The sequence below is a fragment of the Mangifera indica genome, chromosome 5, assembly GCF_011075055.1.
Source record: "Mangifera indica cultivar Alphonso chromosome 5, CATAS_Mindica_2.1, whole genome shotgun sequence".
In the NCBI taxonomy this organism is placed as follows: Eukaryota; Viridiplantae; Streptophyta; class Magnoliopsida; order Sapindales; family Anacardiaceae; genus Mangifera; species Mangifera indica.
Genome location: NC_058141.1, coordinates 13,022,236 through 13,044,683, shown reverse-complemented (window position 1 = coordinate 13,044,683; position 22,448 = coordinate 13,022,236). Strand labels below are relative to the sequence as shown.

Here is a 22,448-nt window from a genome sequence, read left to right as displayed (position 1 = left end):
AAATCTGTCAAATTACATTTATATGTTACATGCCAATGAAAATGAAGAGATAATTCTGATTGTTCCTCTTTTGCTTGGCTGTGAATGAATGTTGGGAGACTATTTAGTGGAGTTGCTGCTGGAAAGACCCTGAAATACTGAAGTTGCAGGAGGAGGCTGTGTCTGGAAACTTGCTGGAGGAGCTGCTGTGAATTTCTGGAATCTTCAGTCAGCTGGAAAATTTGGCCATCCTTCCAGGTCTGTAACATACATGTAAAGGTAGCATAAGGTATTGGTATCGAGTTTTAACTCTCTAAAATTTTTCTTGTTAGAAAATTGATTATTCTAATTCCAATTTTATGCAGGTGGTACAGGTATAACAAATGCTTTGATCAATGCAAGAAAGGCCTTTGATAATTCTTTTGCTGGGGAAGCAGAGGATGTGCCTATAATTTCAACCAGTGTTGCCTATGGTGTTTACATGGCAATTTAAAACAACCTAAGGTAATAATTATCAGCATATAATATAATTTTCTCCATGGCGTTACATATTTTTCTTATGTCTTTGCTTAAATGATTACTAGATTTTTGTAAAAATATTTCAAAGATGTATACCAATCAGTTTTATATCTAGGCAAGTGAAAGAATTCCAATTCTCAGGAAAAAAGAAGTACTCTTATATCTACAAATAAACTTTAATATGGATGATTCTCTACCATAATCATTCTTCCAAAGATGAAATCTAGTTCTAACAAAAGGAGGACCATTCTTTGTTAACAGGTATCAAGTACTTGCAGGAGTTATTGAAGAGTGAATTCTAGAGCCTTTGTTACACTACATAAGCTTATACCGAGTGCAATATGTTTTGCTGTTAGAACTGGCAACACGTTTTTGGAATCACTGATGTAAGATTTTTGAAACTCTCTCTGTGGATCATATCATATCATATCAATTTACTTAATTTTCCTTTTTTTAGTGATTGAACTTTGCGTGTAATCCAAAAGATAAGTGAGTAGAACATGGGGGAGACACATGGTTAAATTGTTCTCTGTTAACTCCATTTTTTAATTATTGTTAATTTTTCAATAGGATGACAGTGTACACAAAAAAAATCGAGATGATGTTGTTGGTTTTATTTACCCTATGTTTGTTCTGTAAAAGCTGAAGCCTTTATAATAAATTCATTACTGGAAAAACAATACATTTTTGTAGTAGCAGATGAGAATTAATTTGTTGAAGTTGCCAAAATCATTCTGGCGTTTCCATGAAATTAAACAAAGATTCTAAATTTTTAAATTGCCATATCTGACAAAAGGCAACTCATCGAGAATGTGTTTTCATGAAGCGCTAATACTCTCCTCCTCGATCCTCTTTGCATTTTTCTTCTAGCAGATGACAATCTTTGATATTTAAATCCACAAGTGAGGAAGGCAGGCCCTTTGTAAGGTTTTTTACCTTTCGACAATTATTCGAACGTAGTGTTTTAAAGGCTTTGAACCATGGAGGAGAGGCTTTCTAAATTCGGAAAATCTTCAATGAGAGAGTCGAGAAGTTTCATTCCTTCGTGGAAAGGGCACTATATCATCACGTCCTTGTAGTATAATTAAGTAGTTTGTAGAAGAAAGGTGAGTGTATGCAACCGTACTTGAGCAATGGCTTGCAGATGTCGACATCTTTAATTATTAGTGTTTTCAGGTTGGTCGGAAATCCATCCTCTGGAATGGATGCCACGCTTGGACAGCTTTCTATTTCCATTTTTTCAAGATAGGTAATATTGGACATGGGATACGGCAAGGCCTTCACAGACTTTCAAAAGATGCCATGCTGCTCCGTATGGAAACAGATTTTAGAGATTCGCAGTTGCAAACTGCAATGGATCACAGCTCAGAAGTTAGTTCAACTTGTAGGAGGGAAACATATATTGGCAAGTTTTCAATTACTATCTTTTCTGAAGTGAGATTGTAAAATGCTTTTGCTACCTTTACAAGGTTTTTACTGTTGGATTCATGATCATTATTTGCAAAAAACATTAAGAATCTTTTTTTTTAGGTGTCTTCTTTTTGGGACACAGAGGGCCAAATCAGATCTGTAATCTTCCACCATCAGTTATGTGAAACGAAGATTCTATGGACTAGAGAGGCTAATTGGACGCTAATGAGGCATGCGCATCGTCATAGTTAGTGACCCATATTGCGGGGACCAACTCTTTCAAGCTTCTCTCTATCTAATAAGTTGCTTTGCACAGAAATGCAACTTGGTACTTGGTTTGAGTCCATGCTTACGAACATAGTATACTATTTTTGGTTAGGCAATGCTAGATCCATAGCATGATCTTGGACGCTGCAAACCACTTGGTAGTGTAGAGTTTACATGCAGGTGGAACCTGCTGGAATTGTGCCAATTACTTAGATATGGAAATTTAGACATCTTCAAACTGTGAGTCATTGATTAGCGTGCTAAAATTAGGGAACATAGTCACCGTGATTGCTCCCATGGTGAGTATAGTTTGAATAATACCCAAAACAAACATGCTCATAATTGGAGAATTTACAATCTAGCAGAGCAGTTCTAGTTGTCACAGGAAGACCATTTCTAGCATGATATGTAAGAGCGAACCTGGTGCTGTCAAAATGAAGGTATGAAAATCCTTCTATATATCATAGATCTAGTAAGTGTTCTTGAACATCAATCTGGATGAACTATTCAAATTGAGTTCTCAGAAGTTGATGGTGAGTCATTGTAAGCCAGCAGATGCAAGAGAATAATTCATGGTTCTAGATTCCGAAAGGTTTCCAAAGGTTGAAGCTTTTCTCAAAGATTTTATTTCTTAGCAGTAAATGTAGAATTACGGGTCACAAAATGCGTAATCCGATGCAAGGAAAATAAACCAGCCTTTGATACCAAGTCGGGGGAGATCCCTTCCTCAGACCAAGATATATCCCAAACGTGTTTCAAAAGCCTTCCTTGCTAATCCTCACTTTGGAGAGAACTCTTATGATCACGAAGGTCCTCCTTTGCTGCCGAATCATTGGTCTGCGAAGCCATCAAAGATTACAAAGGTCATGGATACTGATAGCGTATGTTCCATTTTTCACACGCTTTAGTGCAGCCTTGCATAAACCTTGTTTTGTTAACAGTTTTTGTTTAATGTGAAGAAGGCATAAGAATATTTATTTACGGTTTTCATTAATAATTTGAGTTTAAAAAGCAAATTATTTCACAATGAAGAAGCTGGTTATGTTTTTAACATCTAGAATGCACTATCTCCCTGCTTTGTTTTGGACTGGCATTTTGAATCAAAAAACACCGACAGGTCTCAAACTCAAGCCCCCTCTTGGGACTCTTTTGGGGATTCCACAGCTTCACCAGCCAAGCTATCTCGTGGGGGGCTGTGGGTATTGTATGTTTCTTGCACTTCTTTCACTTGTGTGTTAGGCTTCAAGATAGAACTCATTACTTGTAATTTCATTAACTTCATATCAAGGCAACTGACATTGAAATTACTGAAACATGTTGGGTTTTTCTTGACTATGAACAGTGGCTTAACTCGATTATGAGCAATGTCTTTTGAAGTAGAGACGTGTAAAATTATATACTAGAATAAACAGAATAAAACAAAGTTGAAGAGTCTTCATCATATTGTTGGTTGCCATGAGGGCGCCTTCTTCCTAACATTCCCCTTTCCCATCTCAATCATGAATGGACAAGATGAAGTGGATCCATGTCATCCACTTTTGACTAAACGATACAATCCTCACGTTTTTCTGACATCATTTATATCCAGAAGATGTTGAATTGATTTCAGCTTTCCGTGCACGTGACCAATTCTCAGTCACAGACTCTTCCCTTCCCCTCCCAGCTGTCACCTTCTGTTCTAAATTTCATTATGTCTTCTCTTAATTTGACTGGTTTTCTAATCTGCTTTTTAACCATGATGCCTACTACTTTATTTATTTAAAGGCTCGTCTTTCTTTTTAATTATATTCTTTTTATATTTTCCTTTCACATTCAGTTGAAAAATGAATTTTACTGGTAGGATCTTTGAAAGATGGGAGAAGTAAACATCATTGGGACTCAAAAGGGCGTGGGAAATGTGGTTATCCCAAATATTGAATTATTATTTAATGTGAATGAAAGCAACAATTGTGGTGGGTTTTGGTGTCATGTGGCACACTATAGATGTTTGAATTTGTTGGATTTACGGTATGGTACAATATGATATAAATGTTGTGGTACATTACAGATATTGATATCTGTAAACAACAATTTTTAATGCTCATCTTGACCTACCACTTTGTAAACCCATTTTGAGAATTTAACGATTTACGTGCCTTCACAATTTATTTATTTAAGTAATATTATATATTTAATTTTATATTTAATTTTTAATTATATAATTATATATTATTATTTATATATAAAATTATGTATAAAAATTACCCATATAATTTAATTTAATGGTGTATGTTTTTTTATTTATTGTATGCTCATAACTTGCTCTGCAACCCACTTGCTATTAGGTTGGTATAATAATTAATTACACTGTCACCCCAGGTTTCTTCTGGAAGTTTCACCCCAAATTTTGACCAACGGTATAACACAATCAACCCTCCGCAATTATAGTTTGAAGGAAGTTTGAATTCGAAATTTATCGGTGTAAAATTAAAATAATATTATTGAATTATTCATAAAGTCCTATACCAACCCAGACGGAGAATTTGTTTGAATAAAATAACATAATAACCTTATTAAAGATATTTTAGCAAATTTAAATCGGAGGAGGGAGATCGATGGAGGAAGAGGATGCTTTGAGAAGGAAAGATCGTCGGTAACAAAGTTGAAGATGACGTCAGAGATTTCAAAATAAAACTCTTAGATGAAACTATCATTTTTTAAAACTTAGACTGAGAGAAATTTTTAGTTTTTAAATTTTAAGAGGATAAAAAAAATTATATTTTAGTTTTTTTTAATATTATAAAGAAAATAATAATTTTACTTTTATTATAATTAATTTTAATTATTTATGAGTGAGTATTTGATATTGTTAAAATTAAAAAAAAAAATTTGAAAACACAATACACTTTGAGTGGAAAATAGTCTTTTAACCTTTGTAAAATAATTAACAAAGAGAAGCCTGAGAAACGGAAATACTTTGGTGAGAAATAGTCGTTTGGCCTTCATAAAATTGGGAAAAAGTAATACTTTTTCTTCACGCCAACACATGAGTAATCAAGGTTAATGTTAATAAGACCAAGACTAATCATGAGAACAGAGTTGTTGATAAGACATGTCACATATTCTCGTATTTAATGGGTTTTTAATTTACTTTTAAAAAATTAAGACAAACTTTGCGTATCATAATCTTCATTAAACTATAGTTATAAATCTTAATTAATGCCAAACTACTAAGTACTCATTAATTTAATAGAGTTAAATTGAATAAAAAATGGGAGGTTGTAGTGTCTTACACGCCCAACAAAACCTTATCCAGTCTTCCTGTTCTTGTCCTTTTCCATTTCACTTTCACTTTCGCTTTCAATTTCACTTTTTACCACTACAAAATTCAGTCTTCCCAAATCCTATGTGTTGGATTGAATCGAGTTAATTAAAGTTTCAAAATTAGTTTGACTTAATTCAAATTTATTTATTTTGAATCTAAATTAAGTTTGAATTAAGAGGTTTAATTTATTTTAAAATAAAGTTAAAGAAAATTTAGTTTTGTTTAACTCGTAAACTGAATAGGTGGTTTCGATTCAATTCAAACTTAACTTATGATTTGATTCAAATTATGATAAATAATTGTTAAATGATATCGTTTTATTAATAAGTCATAAATTCAAACCATAAATTTAAGACACATATCTTAACCATGAATTTGAATTATAAATTCGAATTAAACTCAAACTAAACAATTTTCATTAAAATTGAATTCAAATCACCTTTAATATTAGCTTGACGAATTTAAATTGAACTCTAATTAAACTATTTTTTATTCAAACTGAACTTAAATTAAAGAATGTTATGAGTTTGCCCCGTTCGTATCCACCCCCAATCTTACCCCTAACACATAAAATTAAGTATTTATATAATTTAAAATAGGATAAATTAGTATAAATATATCCACGTAAATTAAAAATTAAAATGTAAAAAAAATGGATTTTTTTTGTAATAAAAAAAACATGGACTTAATTTTCTCTAGGAATATAATATATTAAATAATTTTATATTCTCACCTCTAAAAATGTTTAGAAACATAAAAATAAAAAATAAAAAAAAATATCTCCATTATAAATCATGTGGAAATCAATGGAGTAAGGAATTCTTTATAATTAACCAAATAAAATAAAATAAAATCTTACTTGAAGTAATATGGGCCGTGGACAGACACATAAAGACTCTCGTCCACATTCTACATGTGTGAAATACCACATTCTACATGCACTAATCTCCCCAATGATTTGTCCGTAACATACACGCGCCCTTCAGCGGAACATGTGAAAAGGTGGTCCCCATCTTGTTGTTTGCTGTAATAATTTACAAATTGTAACAGTATATGTGCCGGTGACATATCATCATCGTCTGTCGTTACAAACAATCCAATATCAAATCTAAAACATTTCAAACAGCATTTCCCACTCCATCGCCGCCATGGGTGCCGCTGTAAGATAACTTCTACTCTCCTTTTTTAAGTTCTTTTGCTTCTCTTCATGCCATAGTATGTTAAAGTTTTGGTTTTTAATATTTAATTTTATGTTTACTTGCTGATGAGCTTTCCGGATCCTTTTCTGTTTTTTTGGGTGTGTGCGTTAGGTGGAAGAGAGAGAGAGTCAGAAGAAAGAAGAAGGAGAAGAAAGAGGAGAGAATGGGAAGAGAAAACAGGAAGAAGAAGAAGAAGAAGAGACAGTGAGAGATGTGGAGAAAGGGGAGATGGGTCATGTGGAGTCTGTGGAAGAAAAGGTGGTCGAGAGAAATGATAATGTTTATGATCTTAATAACAATATTCCTGCTGATCAAAGAGGGTTTAATATGTCAATGTTACGAACGTTGAACCCAACAAATCCTTCGAGGATTGCCATTAATGGTGGCCGTACAAGAGTCGCCGCTCCTACAAGAGTTGCAGCTTCTAGAGTTGCTACTCCTCTTTCTCAGCCTCGCTCTACTCCAACACCAACCTCACAGGTAACTCCTAAACAAGCAAAAATAGTTTTTTTTTTAAATTTTTTTTGCAGTATTTTTCAAGTTGAATCTCTACATGTATTAGTCGGTTTCATAGGTTATACCGAGGAGTCTTAGTTAATGCTTAATTTTCAAGTTATTAATTTGAAATTTTTTGTTTGGTTTTTTTTGTCTTCGACCAGATATCACCTACAACATTGAATTCAACAAGCTACACCAACAAGATATCTCTGTCTATTTTTGTTCTTCACATGGTGCTGGCTGTTGGGCTAGTGGGATTTCTAATATTCAAGGGAATTCAAGGCCTATTAGTAGCATCAGACTCTACTAAGAAAAAAGAGAAAAGGGTGTTAGAGTATTTTCTACCTCAAGTTGAAGCTGCCTCTCTTTTAAGCATCACTCTTGCTTTTGCTTGGCAAAAGGCTGTCAGGGTTTGGCCTCGAATCACGGTTCATTTCATACTATGGAGCTCGTTCTTCATGTCACTTTCAGCTGGAATTCTCCTAATCTGCTTCCAAAAGCCTCCCACCGATGGTGTTGGAGTTTGCTTCATCGCCTTTGCAATAGGGAATGGCTTATATGCTTGCTGGGTTAACCAGAGAATTGGGTTTTCTACTGAAGTTTTGATTAAATCATTGCGACCCATTTCAAAGTTCCCAGATTTGAATCAACCTACTTATTGGACTTGGCACGAGTAGGAGAAGAGTCTCTCATAGAGTCGACCCAAGCATTGAGTTTGGTACCTCCTTCATCATCAAGTTTTTTCAAGAGCTTCTTTCGAGATATGGTGATGTAGCCAGCAGGCGATGGCTGTGAGAATAGAGCAGAGTTGGACAAGGTGAGTGTAATCTTGACCCCAATAGTTGGCTTGGATTCAGAAAGCATAACATTTTGATTAGTCATGTTTTCTAAACAAGAAAACAGAGTATTGAGCAAAAACAGAGAAACAGAAAGAAGAAGAAGAAGAAGAAGAAGAAAGATTTGTTTTGAGCAGGTGAGTTGAGGGGAGGAGAGAAAGAAGGGAGGTTTTAAGTGTTAAAAAAGTTGAAAATCAGTCGCGCACTAAACACAAAGCTAACGAGTGACAACTGGGGAGGTGGCTGGTCAATCTATAAACTTTCTTTCACGGCACTAACGGACGAAACAACCCGTTTTCTGGGCTACCTGTACTTTTCCACCACATACTATAGGGACCACCCTTTTCTGAGCCCACTCTCTCTGTATAATTTTATGTGTAAATAAGGCGAAACAACTATTTCTCACTCAAGATATGCTGTAATGATAAGTTTTTATCATTTAACTATAAAAATATCAAATACTCATTTATGACCAGTTAAAAATAACAGTGATAAGAGTAAAATCGTCAATTTTTCTATAATATTAAAAAATAAACTAAAATATAATCTATTTTTATACCCCTAAACTTTGAAAACTAAAATTTTTTTTCAGTCTAAGTTTTAAAAAATGGCAGTTTCACCCTAGGGTTTGGTTTTGAAATCTCTGATGATATCTCCAACTCTATTACCGACGGTCCAACAAAACCTTATCCAATCTTCCTGTTCTTGTCCTTTTCCATTTCACTTTCACTTTCACTTTCAATTTCACTTTTTACCACTACAAAATTCAGTCTTTCCAAAGCCTATGTGTTGGATTGAATTGAGTTAATTAAAGTTTAAAAATTAGTTTGACTTAATTCAAATTTATTTATTTTGAATCTAAATTAAGTTTGAATTAAGAGATTTAATTCATTTTAAAATTAAGTTAAAGAAAATTTAGTTTTGTTTAACTCGTAAACTGAATAGATGGTTTCGATTCAATTCAAACTTAACTTATTATTTAATTCAAATTATGATAAATAATTGTTAAACGATATCGTTTTATTAATAAGTCATAAATTCAAATCATAAATTTAAAACACATATCTTGACCATGAATTTGAATTATAAATTCGAATTAAACTCAAACTAAACAATTTTCATTAAAATTGAATTCAAATCACCTTTAATATTAGCTTGACGAATTTAAATTGAACTCTAATTAAACTATTTTTTATTCAAACTGAACTTAAATTAAAGAATGTTATGAGTTTGCCCCGTTCGTATCCACCCCCAATCTTACCCCTAACACATAAAATTAAGTATTTACATAATTTAAAATAGGATAAATTAGTATAAATATATCCACGTAAATTAAAAATTAAAATGTAAAAAAAAATGGATTTTTTTTGTAATAAAAAAAACATGGACTTAATTTTCTCTAGGAATATAATATATTAAATATTTTTATATTCTCACCTCTAAAAATGTTTAGAAACATAAAAATAAAAAATAAAAAAAAATATCTCCATTATAAATCATGTGGAAATCAATGGAGTAAGGAATTCTTTATAATTAACCAAATAAAATAAAATAAAATCTTACTTGAAGTAATATGGGCCGTGGACAGACACATAAAGACTCTCGTCCACATTCTACATGTGTGAAATACCACATGCACTAATCTCCCCAATGATTTGTCCGTAACATACACGCGCCCTTCAGCGGAACATGTGAAAAGGTGGTCCCCATCTTGTTGTTTGCTGTAATAATTTACAAATTGTAACAGTATATTTGCCGGTGACATATCTTCATCATCTGTCGTTACAAACAATCCAATATCAAATCTAAAACATTTCAAACATCATTTCCCACTCCATCGCCGCCATGGGTGCCGCTGTAAGATAACTTCTACTCTCCTTTTTTAAGTTCTTTTGCTTCTCTTCATGCCATAGTATGTTAAAGTTTTGGTTTTTAATATTTAATTTTATGTTTACTTGCTGATGAGCTTTCCGGATCCTTTTCTGTTTTTTTGGGTGTGTGCGTTAGGTGGAAGAGAGAGAGAGTCAGAAGAAAGAAGAAGGAGAAGAAAGAGGAGAGAATGGGAAGAGAAAACAGGAAGAAGAAGAAGAAGAAGAAGAGACAGTGAGAGATGTGGAGAAAGGGGAGATGGGTCATGTGGAGTCTGTGGAAGAAAAGGTGGTCGAGAGAAATGATAATGTTTATGATCTTAATAACAATATTCCTGCTGATCAAAGAGGGTTTAATATGTCAATGTTACGAACGTTGAACCCAACAAATCCTTTGAGGATTGCCATTAATGGTGGCCGTACAAGAGTCGCCGCTCCTACAAGAGTTGCAGCTTCTAGAGTTGCTACTCCTCTTTCTCAGCCTCGCTCTACTCCAACACCAACCTCACAGGTAACTCCTAAACAAGCAAAAATAGTTTTTTTTTTAAATTTTTTTTGCAGTATTTTTCAAGTTGAATCTCTACATGTATTAGTCGGTTTCATAGGTTATACCGAGGAGTCTTAGTTAATGCTTAATTTTCAAGTTATTAATTTGAAATTTTTTGTTTGGTTTTTTTTGTCTTCGACCAGATATCACCTACAACATTGAATTCAACAAGCTACACCAACAAGATATCTCTGTCTATTTTTGTTCTTCACATGGTGCTGGCTGTTGGGCTAGTGGGATTTCTAATATTCAAGGGAATTCAAGGCCTATTAGTAGCATCAGACTCTACTAAGAAAAAAGAGAAAAGGGTGTTAGAGTATTTTCTACCTCAAGTTGAAGCTGCCTCTCTTTTAAGCATCACTCTTGCTTTTGCTTGGCAAAAGGCTGTCAGGGTTTGGCCTCGAATCACGGTTCATTTCATACTATGGAGCTCGTTCTTCATGTCACTTTCAGCTGTAATTCTCCTAATCTGCTTCCAAAAGCCTCCCACCGATGGTGTTGGAGTTTGCTTCATCGCCTTTGCAATAGGGAATGGCTTATATGCTTGCTGGGTTAACCAGAGAATTGGGTTTTCTACTGAAGTTTTGATTAAATCATTGCGACCCATTTCAAAGTTCCCAGATTTGAATCAACCTACTTATTGGACTTGGCACGAGTAGGAGAAGAGTCTCTCATAGAGTCGACCCAAGCATTGAGTTTGGTACCTCCTTCATCATCAAGTTTTTTCAAGAGCTTCTTTCGAGATATGGTGATGTAGCCAGCAGGCGATGGCTGTGAGAATAGAGCAGAGTTGGACAAGGTGAGTGTAATCTTAACCCCAATAGTTGGCTTGGATTCAGAAAGCATAACATTTTGATTAGTCATGTTTTCTAAACAAGAAAACAGAGTATTGAGCAAAAACAGAGAAACAGAAAGAAGAAGAAGAAGAAGAAGAAGAAAGATTTGTTTTGAGCAGGTGAGGTGAGGGGAGGAGAGAAAGAAGGGAGGTTTTAAGTGTTAAAAAAGTTGAAAATCAGTCGCGCACTAAACACAAAGCTAACGAGTGACAACTGGGGAGGTGGCTGGTCAATTTATAAAGGGAAATTGAAATTTTTAGCACTATTTTATTTCGTCTATACAAAATTGCCACCTATCCTAAAGCTTTCACAAATTTACTACAACAGTACTCACCTTCCCCAAAATACCCTTATTCAATCTTTCATGCACAAATTTTCTCTCTCTTCTTCTCTGTAACTTTTTTTTCTCTTCTTCCTTTTCTTCCAAAGTGATAAAGGAATCACTCTCTCTTCTGGAAAAAAATGTTGAATTCTTCAGATTTCAAAAACAAAAGCAGGAAAGAAAATACTGAATTCTTCAGAATAAGAATTCTTCAAAATAAGGATTTAAAAAAAAAAAAGCAACCCACAAAAAAACTCAATTGGAAAAAATTGACTATCGAAAAAGTGTAAGAAATGACCGTCGAAAAAGATGACATTCAGTAGGATTTAACTGAAAAAAAAAATTTGCGTTTAATCCAAAAAAAAAAAAAACTTGGCGTGAAATCTGGGAATTAGGCCAGGTTGGCGTTAACATATAAGGGTTGGCGACGCCAACCCTTATATGCATATAATGTATTTATATTAATATATTAATATATATTATTATATTATTATTTAGTATAATATTATAATTATATTATACTATTATAATATAATATATATTATAATAATATATATTATATTTTAATATTATTATAATATTATATTATATATTATAATATATAATAATTATATATTATATTATATATTATAATATATAATAATAATTTTATATTATATTATTTATATTATATTTTTAATTTCCAATATTATAATTATATTATATAATTATATATTATGTAATATATTATATATAATATATATGTATATATATATTTGCCAGGGTTGGCGGAAACGCCAACCCTTGGCGTAGGGTTGGCGTTTCCGCCAACCCTGGCTTTATATATATATTATTATATTTTTGTTATTATTTAATTATTTAATTATATAATTATAATATTATATAATATTATATATTATATTTAATATATTATAATATATAATTATATAATAAAAAAATATATAATTATATATTATAAAATATATATTAATATATTATATAATATTATATAATATATAATATAATTATTTATTATAATATAATTTTATATTTTATAAAATATATGTAAAAAGAGTCTGGGTTGCCATAAGGGAAATTGAACTGTAGCATTAATGTAGGGTGGGCCCACCCTTTATGAAGCAAAGCAAGTGGTGTTGGAAAGGTTGGCGTACGCGTTAACAACTGGTAATAATTCCTAGAATTTCCAATTTGCTTTTTGGTTTTCCGTTAATATATTATATTTTATTATATAATTATATGTTATAATATTATATATTATGTAATATGTTATATAATTATTTAATTATATAATTATAATATATAATTATAATTATATAATATATTTTATTTTTATTTTATTTTTATTTTTATTTTATTTTTTTAATTAGAATAATATAATTATATTCTATTATTATATATTATAATATAATATATTATATATATTATTAATAATTTTAATATATTATATAATATAGTATATGTATATATTATTTGCAAGGTTGGCGGCAACGCCAACCCTTGGCGTACGCCAAGGGTTGGCGTTTCCGCCAACCCTGGCAATATACATATAATATTATTATTCACACATTATTAATATAATATATTTTAAATTATAATATTTAGGGTTTTTAATTAAATGTGAATAAATTCGGTCCATCGAATTTGGTCAACTGAATTAAATTCGGTCAACCGAATTTTATATTATTAAAATATAATATTATTATATTATTATATATTATTATATATTATATATATCGCCAACCCTTGGTAAAAAAAAACAAAGAAAGGGAGCTGGGGACAAATGGCGGGACAAAGGAGCTGGGGAAATTAAAAAAAAAAAAAAAAAAGTTGGCGTTAACGCCAAGCTATATTTGCTATCACTCTTTGGTTTTTTTGAATAGTGGGCTCACCCTAAATCCAAAGACTGATTTATGGCAGAAGCATCAGGATTCTCTGCAGGAAAATATTGCAGAGAATAAAATATATATAATATATTATATTATATTATTTATATTATATTATTAATTAGAATATTGTAGAGAATAAAATACATGGCTTTTGGATAATTTGAAAGTTGATTCGGTCAGTCAAATTCGAACGACCGAATTTAATTAATATTTTACCCTCTGAATTTTTCAAAATTTCAATTTGACCTGTAAAATTTTGAAAAGTGACAATTTAACCCTTTCTTTATAACTTAAATAACCCTTGGCGTTAACCGAAAATTTATAAATGAAATAACCCAAAGACTTATATAAAATATATTATCATATCATATTAAAAATATTATATAAAATATATTATAATATATAATTATAATATTTTAATTATATATATTAATAATATAATATATATGTAATTATATATATATATATATATATATATATATATATATATATATATAAAATTATATGTTATATATATAATATATTGTATATATAATTGACCAAGGGTTGGCGGCATCGCCAACCCTTGGTCAATTAAATATTATATATATAATTTATAATTTTATAAATATATAATATATAATATTATAATATATATAATAATATATACATATATAATATATTAATATTATTAAGAATATATATAATAAATTATAATATTATATATTATAATATATTTTATTATAATTATATAATATAATTATTAATATTCTAATTAATAATATAATATAAATAATATAATATATTATATTATATATATTTTATTCTCTCCAATATTTCCCTTCAGAGAATCCCTGATGCTTCTGCCATAAATCTTTGGAAGGATTTAGGGCGGACTCACCTATGTATAAACTAAAGGGAATTGGTATTAAAGGATATGCTTCTGCCATTTTCCCATATATTATTAGCTTGTTGATTTTAACATAATGTGGGCCCATCTTTTATAAACTAAACTAACACATTTGGTGAGGAAAGGGTTGGTGTTGTTATGATTTAGGATGGCCCATCATTCAAAAAAATCAAAGAGTGATAGCAAATATAGTTTGGCGTTAACGCCAACTTTTTCTTTTTTTTTTTAATTTCCCCAGCTCCCTTGTCCCACCATTTGATTATTCTTCTGCATCTTTTCTGTTTATGCAGAGCTTTTAAAAGACTTTGTCCAGATGAGATAATTAACATTGTCAGAAAGTTGAAATATTAGCATAAATAGTACGCAATTTTAGTAAGGGATGCATGAATGTGGAGTATCCTAAAGACTATATATGTATAATTTACTGACATAAATAGTGCCCATACTTTAATAATTCACTGGCTGCCAGGTCTCAATAATTCACTGGAATGTTTTGCATGATTTGTAATATATATGTGCAAAGTGTTTTCATTTTTTTCCCACTAGAGTTTTAAGTTGCTTTCTTCCAATTTTCCCATAAAAGTGTTGGTTACTTGCTTCGGGTAATTTTCTCATTCAGAAGAAAATCTAGCAAATATCTTCATCGGCCGTCGATACTATCAACATAATGGCAGGAAGACAGGTTAGGTTTTATTATATCAAATTTAATAAAATATATTTACAAAGGTTTTATTTTTTTTGGGTTTGATTTATATGATCAAATATTTTTTCCGGATAGATTATGTAGTTTAGCATAATTTGGTCATTACATTGGGTTGGATTATAGCATAATATTGTGGGTTAGGTTTTATTATATCAAATTGAATAAAATATATTTGCAAAGGTTTTATTTATCTGCGTTGGATTAATATGATCAAATATTTTTGTGGGGTAGATTATGTAGTTTAGCATAATTTAGCAATTTTGTCCTTTTTACTTTTAGTGGGTTAAATTACTGTATAAGTAAATCGTGGGGTAGATTATGACTAATTTAGTTTATCGTGAAATTTATAGTTTTTTTATCATGTAGATGAAAGATATAAAAAATTAAAACAGATAACCAATTAAATTGATAACAAGGTTTATGAATTTGTTGTTTTACAGGAAATTTAAGGAATTAATATATATTGTAATTTAAAGAATTAATATGTATTTCCAGGCATTTGCAATCAACCATCAAGAGGGGGCGTACAGATTCCATGATGCATACAGATTTCGTGTGCACATGACGCTTCGGACAAAAATGGACACTCTGACTATAATTAGGAATAAACTAACGTTTAGTCAACGAGCCATTTTCCGAACAACTTGTTTTGGACATTTATTGGAGTTGACGGAGCCACGGTTCAGTGCCGTTTTAATTCAGGCAATGTTATTATGTATGATCAACCGCGGAAACCCAGACAAAGAAATGTGGTTCAGAATAAATGGCGTTGAATTTCGATTCAGCCCTGTTGAGTTTGCACTCGTGACTGGTTTGATTTTCGGGGATAACATTGACGTTTCCAATTACGTTGATTGCACGGATACGCCTCGATTGAGAGCAGAGTACTTCCCGAACATTCATAGGTTGTTGTCTCATGGGGAGATCGAGCAAGCATTTGACAATGAAGTTTGGGGAGACAATGATGAAGACACAGTGAAGTTTGCGGTATTGTATTACGCATTTGCAGGTTTATTAGGGGCGGACAACAGAACCAAAGTACCTGATCATTTTTTGCACTTAGCGAACAATTTAGATGCATTTAGTCTATACCCATGGGGAACACTGACATGGAATAAAACAGTTGACTCCATACGGAAAGGTATACATAACAAATATCAATATTGTGTTGAACATTACCCGCCGTACACAAGTCCACTCCCACTTCTGAGTTACAGTGTTTTGGGATACCCGATTGCTTTCCAAGTAAGTATCATATAATAGATAAAGTTTACCTTCAAATTGAGTATTGTAAATACTGACCATAAATGGGGTGCATTATGTAGTATTGGATTTATGAGACGATTCAGAATCTATCGCCTTATGTCCGTTTCGAAGCAAATGATCGAATCCCCCGTATCCTCAAATGGAAAACAGTTGTACTGCCTACATGGGATGACATATCGATCATTTGGGACGCTTCTCCGGTATGTTGCTCATTTATATTTCATTATTTCGTTTTGTATTTCAATAATTGATATCAATTTCTTTCATGTTGTAGGAGGAGATTACCACTGCATTACATCCGACTGAGATTGAGCGTTACACTGAGTGGTATATTCGAGCTTTGGAGTTTATGGGAGAAAACGCACCACCTATGCATTCAGATGATGATGATGTCACCCAGTCGAACCGGCCTGTTGCCTTTCAGACAGCCCCCAGAGGGTCTGAAACGTCTTCCACTGCTTCCGTACGGATGTCATCATCACGACGTGACAGACCCGTGGTGCCTAGGACGTCTCCTATTAGACATATATCCCCTCTGCATGTGTCATCCTCCCGCACAGCATACCCTCGAGGGTCACGTAGGGACACACCTAATGTACCTGCTTCCCCACCACGGAGGTCTACTTCTCGCGCCTCCCATTCTCGAGAGCATCCGGTGAACGAGCCTGCAAGACACTCGGTCCATGGGACGGCGTATAGTGGTGTTCCATACGACCGTCTTCAACAAATATTAATGGAACATGGAAGAGGCATCAGCTCTCAGATGCAGCAGCAATTGGACCAACATGGTGTAATGATACGTGCGGAGTGGGAGCAACAGTCGTCAGCGTTTCGTGAGGATATGCAGTCCTATTGGCAACAACAAGCATCGACGTTTCGGGGGGAGATGCAGGACCAATGGCAACAACAACATTCGACATTTCGGGGCGAGATGCAGGACCAATGGCAACAACAACAATCGACGTTTCGAGGGGAGTTGCAGGACCAATGGCAACAACAAGCATCGACGTTTCGAGGGGAGATGCAGGACCAATGGCAACAACAAACATCGATGCTTCAAAGGGAAATGCAGGAAAAAATGCAATCATTAAATAATCGAATTACAGCAATTAAGGGTTCTTATGTTCAGGCATCCGAATCAGTACATGTTATTATCCACCATACTTAATTTTTTGTTTTCAATTAGTTGTATTATTTAATTTATATTTTCAGTTGCTTAATTATAAGGTTATGATAAACATTAAATTTTTAACTTTTTTCCAGTTAGACGAATCATCAGACGAGGAAGTCCAGCAACAAGTTCAAGACCAACCAATAGCTGCCCAGAAGCCGACAACAACTAAAAAAATGTCAGCTTTCGGCCGTGTACTGCGAAAAGGGAAACAGTTGGTCAGTCCCTTCACAAATCCAGAAAAGGGGAAAAAGAACAAACAATCAGTAATTGAAAGACTTGATTTTGACCCTAAGTTGGCTGGGTGCTATTCAGAGTTCACATTATGGTACGGTCGAGCGTCTGATAATGACAATCGACGCGTCTTCCTCGGGGGACCAGCCGGAACGACTGCCCGTATGCCCAAACCATGGTGGACCCAAATTGTAACACTAGGACAATGGTTGGAAAACACGGTATGTACCCTTCCTTTGTATTTGTTCCTATTAGTTATCACGTTCAACTTATGATGTGATTAATCTGTGAACACAGCATATTGAAGCTTTTATGGGTATACTCCGTAAATCTTATCCAGATGGTAACTGGACAACTGTTTCCACCCAATTTGTTGGACTTCTCCCACAGTGTTACAGTGAGTTTAAACAATTGGGTGCAAAGATGGAGTGGCCTACGTTATTTCTAGATCAAATCAATGGCATCTCGCTTCGGACAAAAGAATTCTTTCGACCATGGAGTAGTGTTGGCAAGGTGGTGTCCAACTGTAAGTAGTTTACTGTAAAATTGATTATTGGTGCTTATTTCTCTTCATTGGTCGACAGGTATTCATTCCGCTGAACTTCGACAACCAACATTGGGTGTGTGGCGTATTGGATATAAATGAATGGACGATGTATATATACGACTCTGCCCAATATACTGATAGCATAGAGAGGGTGAAGAAGTTATTGATGCCATTTAGGACACTAACACACCTAATGAAGGCGAGTAACTTCTATATGTCAAAGGGAATTCCATCGCCCGATCCTCCACCGACATTACAATACAGGTGTGTTCGTGATGTCCCAAAACAGGATGTTGGAAGCGGAGATTGTGACATTTTTTTACTCATGTTTATGGAATACCTTGCCCGAGATCACCCATTTAATTTCGCATCAACACATTCCAGGAGGTTAAGAAAGCGCGTGGCTACAACCATATTCCAAGGAAGGGCCCTCAGTAAGTATTAAGTGTTTATGAGTTTATTTATATGTTAGCAAACTTTACTATATTGATTGTATTTATTCAACTTAATTGGAATGTGACAATGCAGGCTTTGAGGATTTCGATTAAGGCATGGATGGACGGGCATGCAAATGAATTGGATGTCATTTTATTATTATTTGAAATATGTATTTTATTATTGATTGAAAGGTGTATTTCATTATTATTTGAATGATGTCATATTTTAATTGTTTATATGGTGTATTTGACACATTGTTTTATTGAAACACGGTATGGGCTAACAAAGACAATAATAAATCAAATTGTTTTATTAATTTAATTATTCTTCTTATATAAAAATATAATTTACTGCCAAAATCCTAATAATATTTTTTGTCAATTGGATTTTGAGTCAATTTTCATCCACCTTTAAAAACAATCCTCTTTAGCTATTATGTAGATTTCATTTCAATAATATTTAACATATTGATAATAGTATAAATACGAATATAAATAATATTGATAATATATTTTAAATTAGTTATAAAATAATATTTATTCTCTGTAATATTTTCCTGTAGAGAATCCTGATGCTTCTACCATAAATCTTTGGAAGGATTTAGGGTGGGTCCACCATTCAAAAAAACCAAAGAGTGATAGCAAATATAGGGTGACGTTAACGCCAACTTTTCCTTTTTTTTTTTTTTATTTCCCCAGCTCTCTTGTCCCAGCATTTGTCCCCAGCAAATATATATAATTATTATATTATTATATTATAATATAATATAATATATTATAATATTGTAATATTATATAATATATATTATATTATAATATTAATATTAATATTATAATAATAATATTATTTAATATATATTATATTATAATAATATATACATATAAGGGTTGGCGTTGGCAACGCCAACCCTGATATAGATATACATATATAAAATAAAATAAAATATAATATATATATATATATATATATATATATATATATATATATATATATATATATATATATATATATATATATAATTTAATATATATTAGATTTACAAGGGTTGGCGAACGCCAACCCTTGGCGTTAACGCCAAGGGTTGGCGTTTCCGCCAACCAGGCTAATAATAAATTATATATATTATATTATATATAAATAATATTATTATAACATATATAATATAATAATATAATGTATTATATAATTATATTATATAATTAACAAGGCGGCAGGGGTTGGCGTGTTCCAGCACATATCTTTTTTTTTTTTTTTCCGTTCACGCCTACCCATGGCGCCAAATATTATTAATATTTATATAAATATTATATTATATATTATATAAAATATGTATTATTTTTATATTAATCTGAAGAATTATTAATATTATAATATTAATATATTATATTATAATATATTATATTATATTTTTAATTAGAATATTAAAATTATATTATAGACTGATTAAATAGTTGACGCTCCTGAAGTGACCCATGCAGAGAATAATCTCTGTAACTTTCTCTCTGCTTTCTCAACTGAGAAAGGAATCTCAGCAGCATGACAATATATTAGTATTACTGGAAGTAAGAAGACATGTGATTAAACAATAAAATCCGTGAGAATCCATTATAAAAGATTCAAATTGGACATAAGGGAGGGAGAGACGAAAATTGTTAAATTTAGTAAGAGAATTATTATCTGCTGCAAAGACTTCATAGCAAAATTATCAACGTCCAGGTCAGTGTTGACTTAACCCTATATGTTATGTGTTTTCTTTATAATTATTTGAAAATGAAATAAGTATGCTATATTCATGTTTGTAATAACTCCACTGAATTATTTAACTTTATTATGATTTCATGTTGTTAGATTATTTAATGCTATTATTTCATGTTATTTCTATTGTTTATAGTTGTTATTATTGTTTAATGTTGTTGTGGTGGCTATAAAATCCAAAATGCAGCTGAAAAAAATTTCCAGCTAATGATGAACAGGTTGGCGTTAACGCCTACCCCTTGTGTCCCATTGAATTAATTTTTTTTACTGTTGCTTTCTATTGCTTTCTTATTTTGTTCTTTTTTACACGCCAACCCCTTGTGGCCCACTGAATTATTTATGTTTTTCCTGTTGCTTTCTATTGATTTCTTAATGCTTTCTTTCTTATTTTCTCATTTTTTATGCTTGTTTATGATCATTTGGAGCTCCTGTGTCTGTTGGCTTCCTTGTGCTGAACCAGAGAGTTACATAATATATAACGAAATTGCCACTGTCATTTTTTTTTTGTTTTTTATTGTTTTGCCTTGGTAAATTTTTGTACATCATTTGATGATATGATAGTTAAATACGTATATATGAAATTTGATTGCATTAGTATTGCATTTGGGGCTTAATTTGAAAAAATGGAAGCATAGTGTAATTTGGAGTTTTTATGTTTTTAGGGTTTATTTTTAGTAAGGATGGAAAAAGCTGCATTTAAGATTCGATATGGAGGCCAATGGGTTGAAGGTGATGATAATGTCAGAAGATATATTGGTGGGAATGAGAGAGGGATTTGTATTGACACAACTGTTGATTTTGATGGATTCATTGCAAGAATCAGCAATCGTCTAAGACTTGATCAAAGACAGTCAACTGTGCGTGTATTTACAGTAGGTGATATGGGTCCAATGGAGATTGTAGATGATGATGATGTGGAGTTTTTGATGGTTGTAGCAAGAAGTTCACAAGGTTACACTAAACTTTTTGTTACCGAGAGTCAAATTGCCAGAAGATCCAATCAACAATGCGAAGATGTTCATGTTGAAGAAAGGGAAAATCATTCCATAGATGATTTTCCACATCCACGAAGTTTTCAAGATTTTGGAGGGAATTACGGTGTTGATGATGATAATGAGGACAACATGGATGAGGATTACGAAGTAGAAGGTAATGAGGAGGAAGAGGATGACGATGATGAAGACGAAGAATTCTTGGGGTTGGATGATGACATATATGGTGTTCAGAGCCAAGACGCCGGTAGAAGTCAAAGTCATGCTTGCTACGATGGGACTGAATGTAGCACAAGACGTCATGGCTTTATGAATATTGGAGCATATCCAAGTGACACCCATAATCCAAATCCATTTCAATGGGTTCCTGAGCCTGCTGTTGATGTTGAGAATGCAGGTATTACTAACAGGGCAACACAAAGGGGCAACCGCTTACAAGTCATGGGTTTTTATAACTCCAAGGCTGAATTGAGAGCATTATTTCGTATGTATGCCTTAGAGACAGGAATTCAATGGAAGGTTGGTCACTCCGATAACACACGGTATGAGCTTAAGTGTGTACACCCACAATGTAAATGGCGGGCACGAGCGACGAGAGAGCAAGACGGAGACTATTGGGTCATACGACGAATGGATGAGACCCACACTTGTCCGCGGGATCAAATATTGCCACATCACAGACAAGCTGGTGCCGAATCGTTAGGTAACATACTTAAGTCCATGTTTGTGGTTGATCGTATTTATCGACCAAAGGAAATTATTTCAGACATGGCAGATAGGTACCGAATTGACATATCCTACACGCAAGCATGACGTGCCAAAACATATGCAATAAATGCATTACGGGGATCTCCTGAAGAGTCTTTCGGTATATTACGTGAGTACTGTCATAATTTGGAGCTGAAGAACCCAGGAACTATGGCACGTATTGATGTCGATCCGGAAAATAGGTTCAAGTTTTTTTTCATGTGTATGGGGTGTT

General features: G+C 32.7%; 4 protein-coding genes across 4 annotated transcripts in view; all 4 read left to right on the top strand.

Moving 5' to 3' along the window:
- The first annotated feature begins 6,514 nt into the window (after positions 1 to 6,514).
- The window catches only part of LOC123217208 (protein PNS1-like), a 28,642-nt gene continuing 12,708 nt past the window's right edge, over positions 6,515 to 22,448 (top strand). The window contains exons 1-2 of the mRNA XM_044638039.1: positions 6,515 to 6,639; positions 6,790 to 6,889. Coding sequence (XP_044493974.1) covers positions 6,628 to 6,639; positions 6,790 to 6,889 — 112 coding nt within the window. The 5' untranslated portion in view covers positions 6,515 to 6,627. The remainder of the gene's footprint in view (positions 6,640 to 6,789; positions 6,890 to 22,448) is intronic.
- Positions 6,907 to 7,853, top strand: LOC123217212. The gene is made up of 2 exons (XM_044638045.1): positions 6,907 to 7,158; positions 7,338 to 7,853. The coding sequence occupies exons 1-2, from the start codon at positions 6,907 to 6,909 to the stop codon at positions 7,851 to 7,853; spliced, it is 768 nt and encodes a 255-aa protein (XP_044493980.1).
- Positions 9,767 to 11,237, top strand: LOC123217211. Its single transcript, XM_044638043.1, has 3 exons — positions 9,767 to 9,869; positions 10,020 to 10,391; positions 10,571 to 11,237. Exons 1-3 carry the CDS (start codon positions 9,858 to 9,860, stop codon positions 11,084 to 11,086), a joined length of 900 nt encoding a protein of 299 aa, XP_044493978.1. The 5' UTR covers positions 9,767 to 9,857; the 3' UTR covers positions 11,087 to 11,237.
- On the top strand, positions 15,562 to 18,917 carry LOC123217207. Its single transcript, XM_044638036.1, has 7 exons — positions 15,562 to 16,308; positions 16,389 to 16,529; positions 16,604 to 17,476; positions 17,593 to 17,955; positions 18,032 to 18,247; positions 18,319 to 18,715; positions 18,810 to 18,917. The coding sequence occupies exons 1-7, from the start codon at positions 15,625 to 15,627 to the stop codon at positions 18,827 to 18,829; spliced, it is 2,694 nt and encodes an 897-aa protein (XP_044493971.1). The 5' UTR covers positions 15,562 to 15,624; the 3' UTR covers positions 18,830 to 18,917.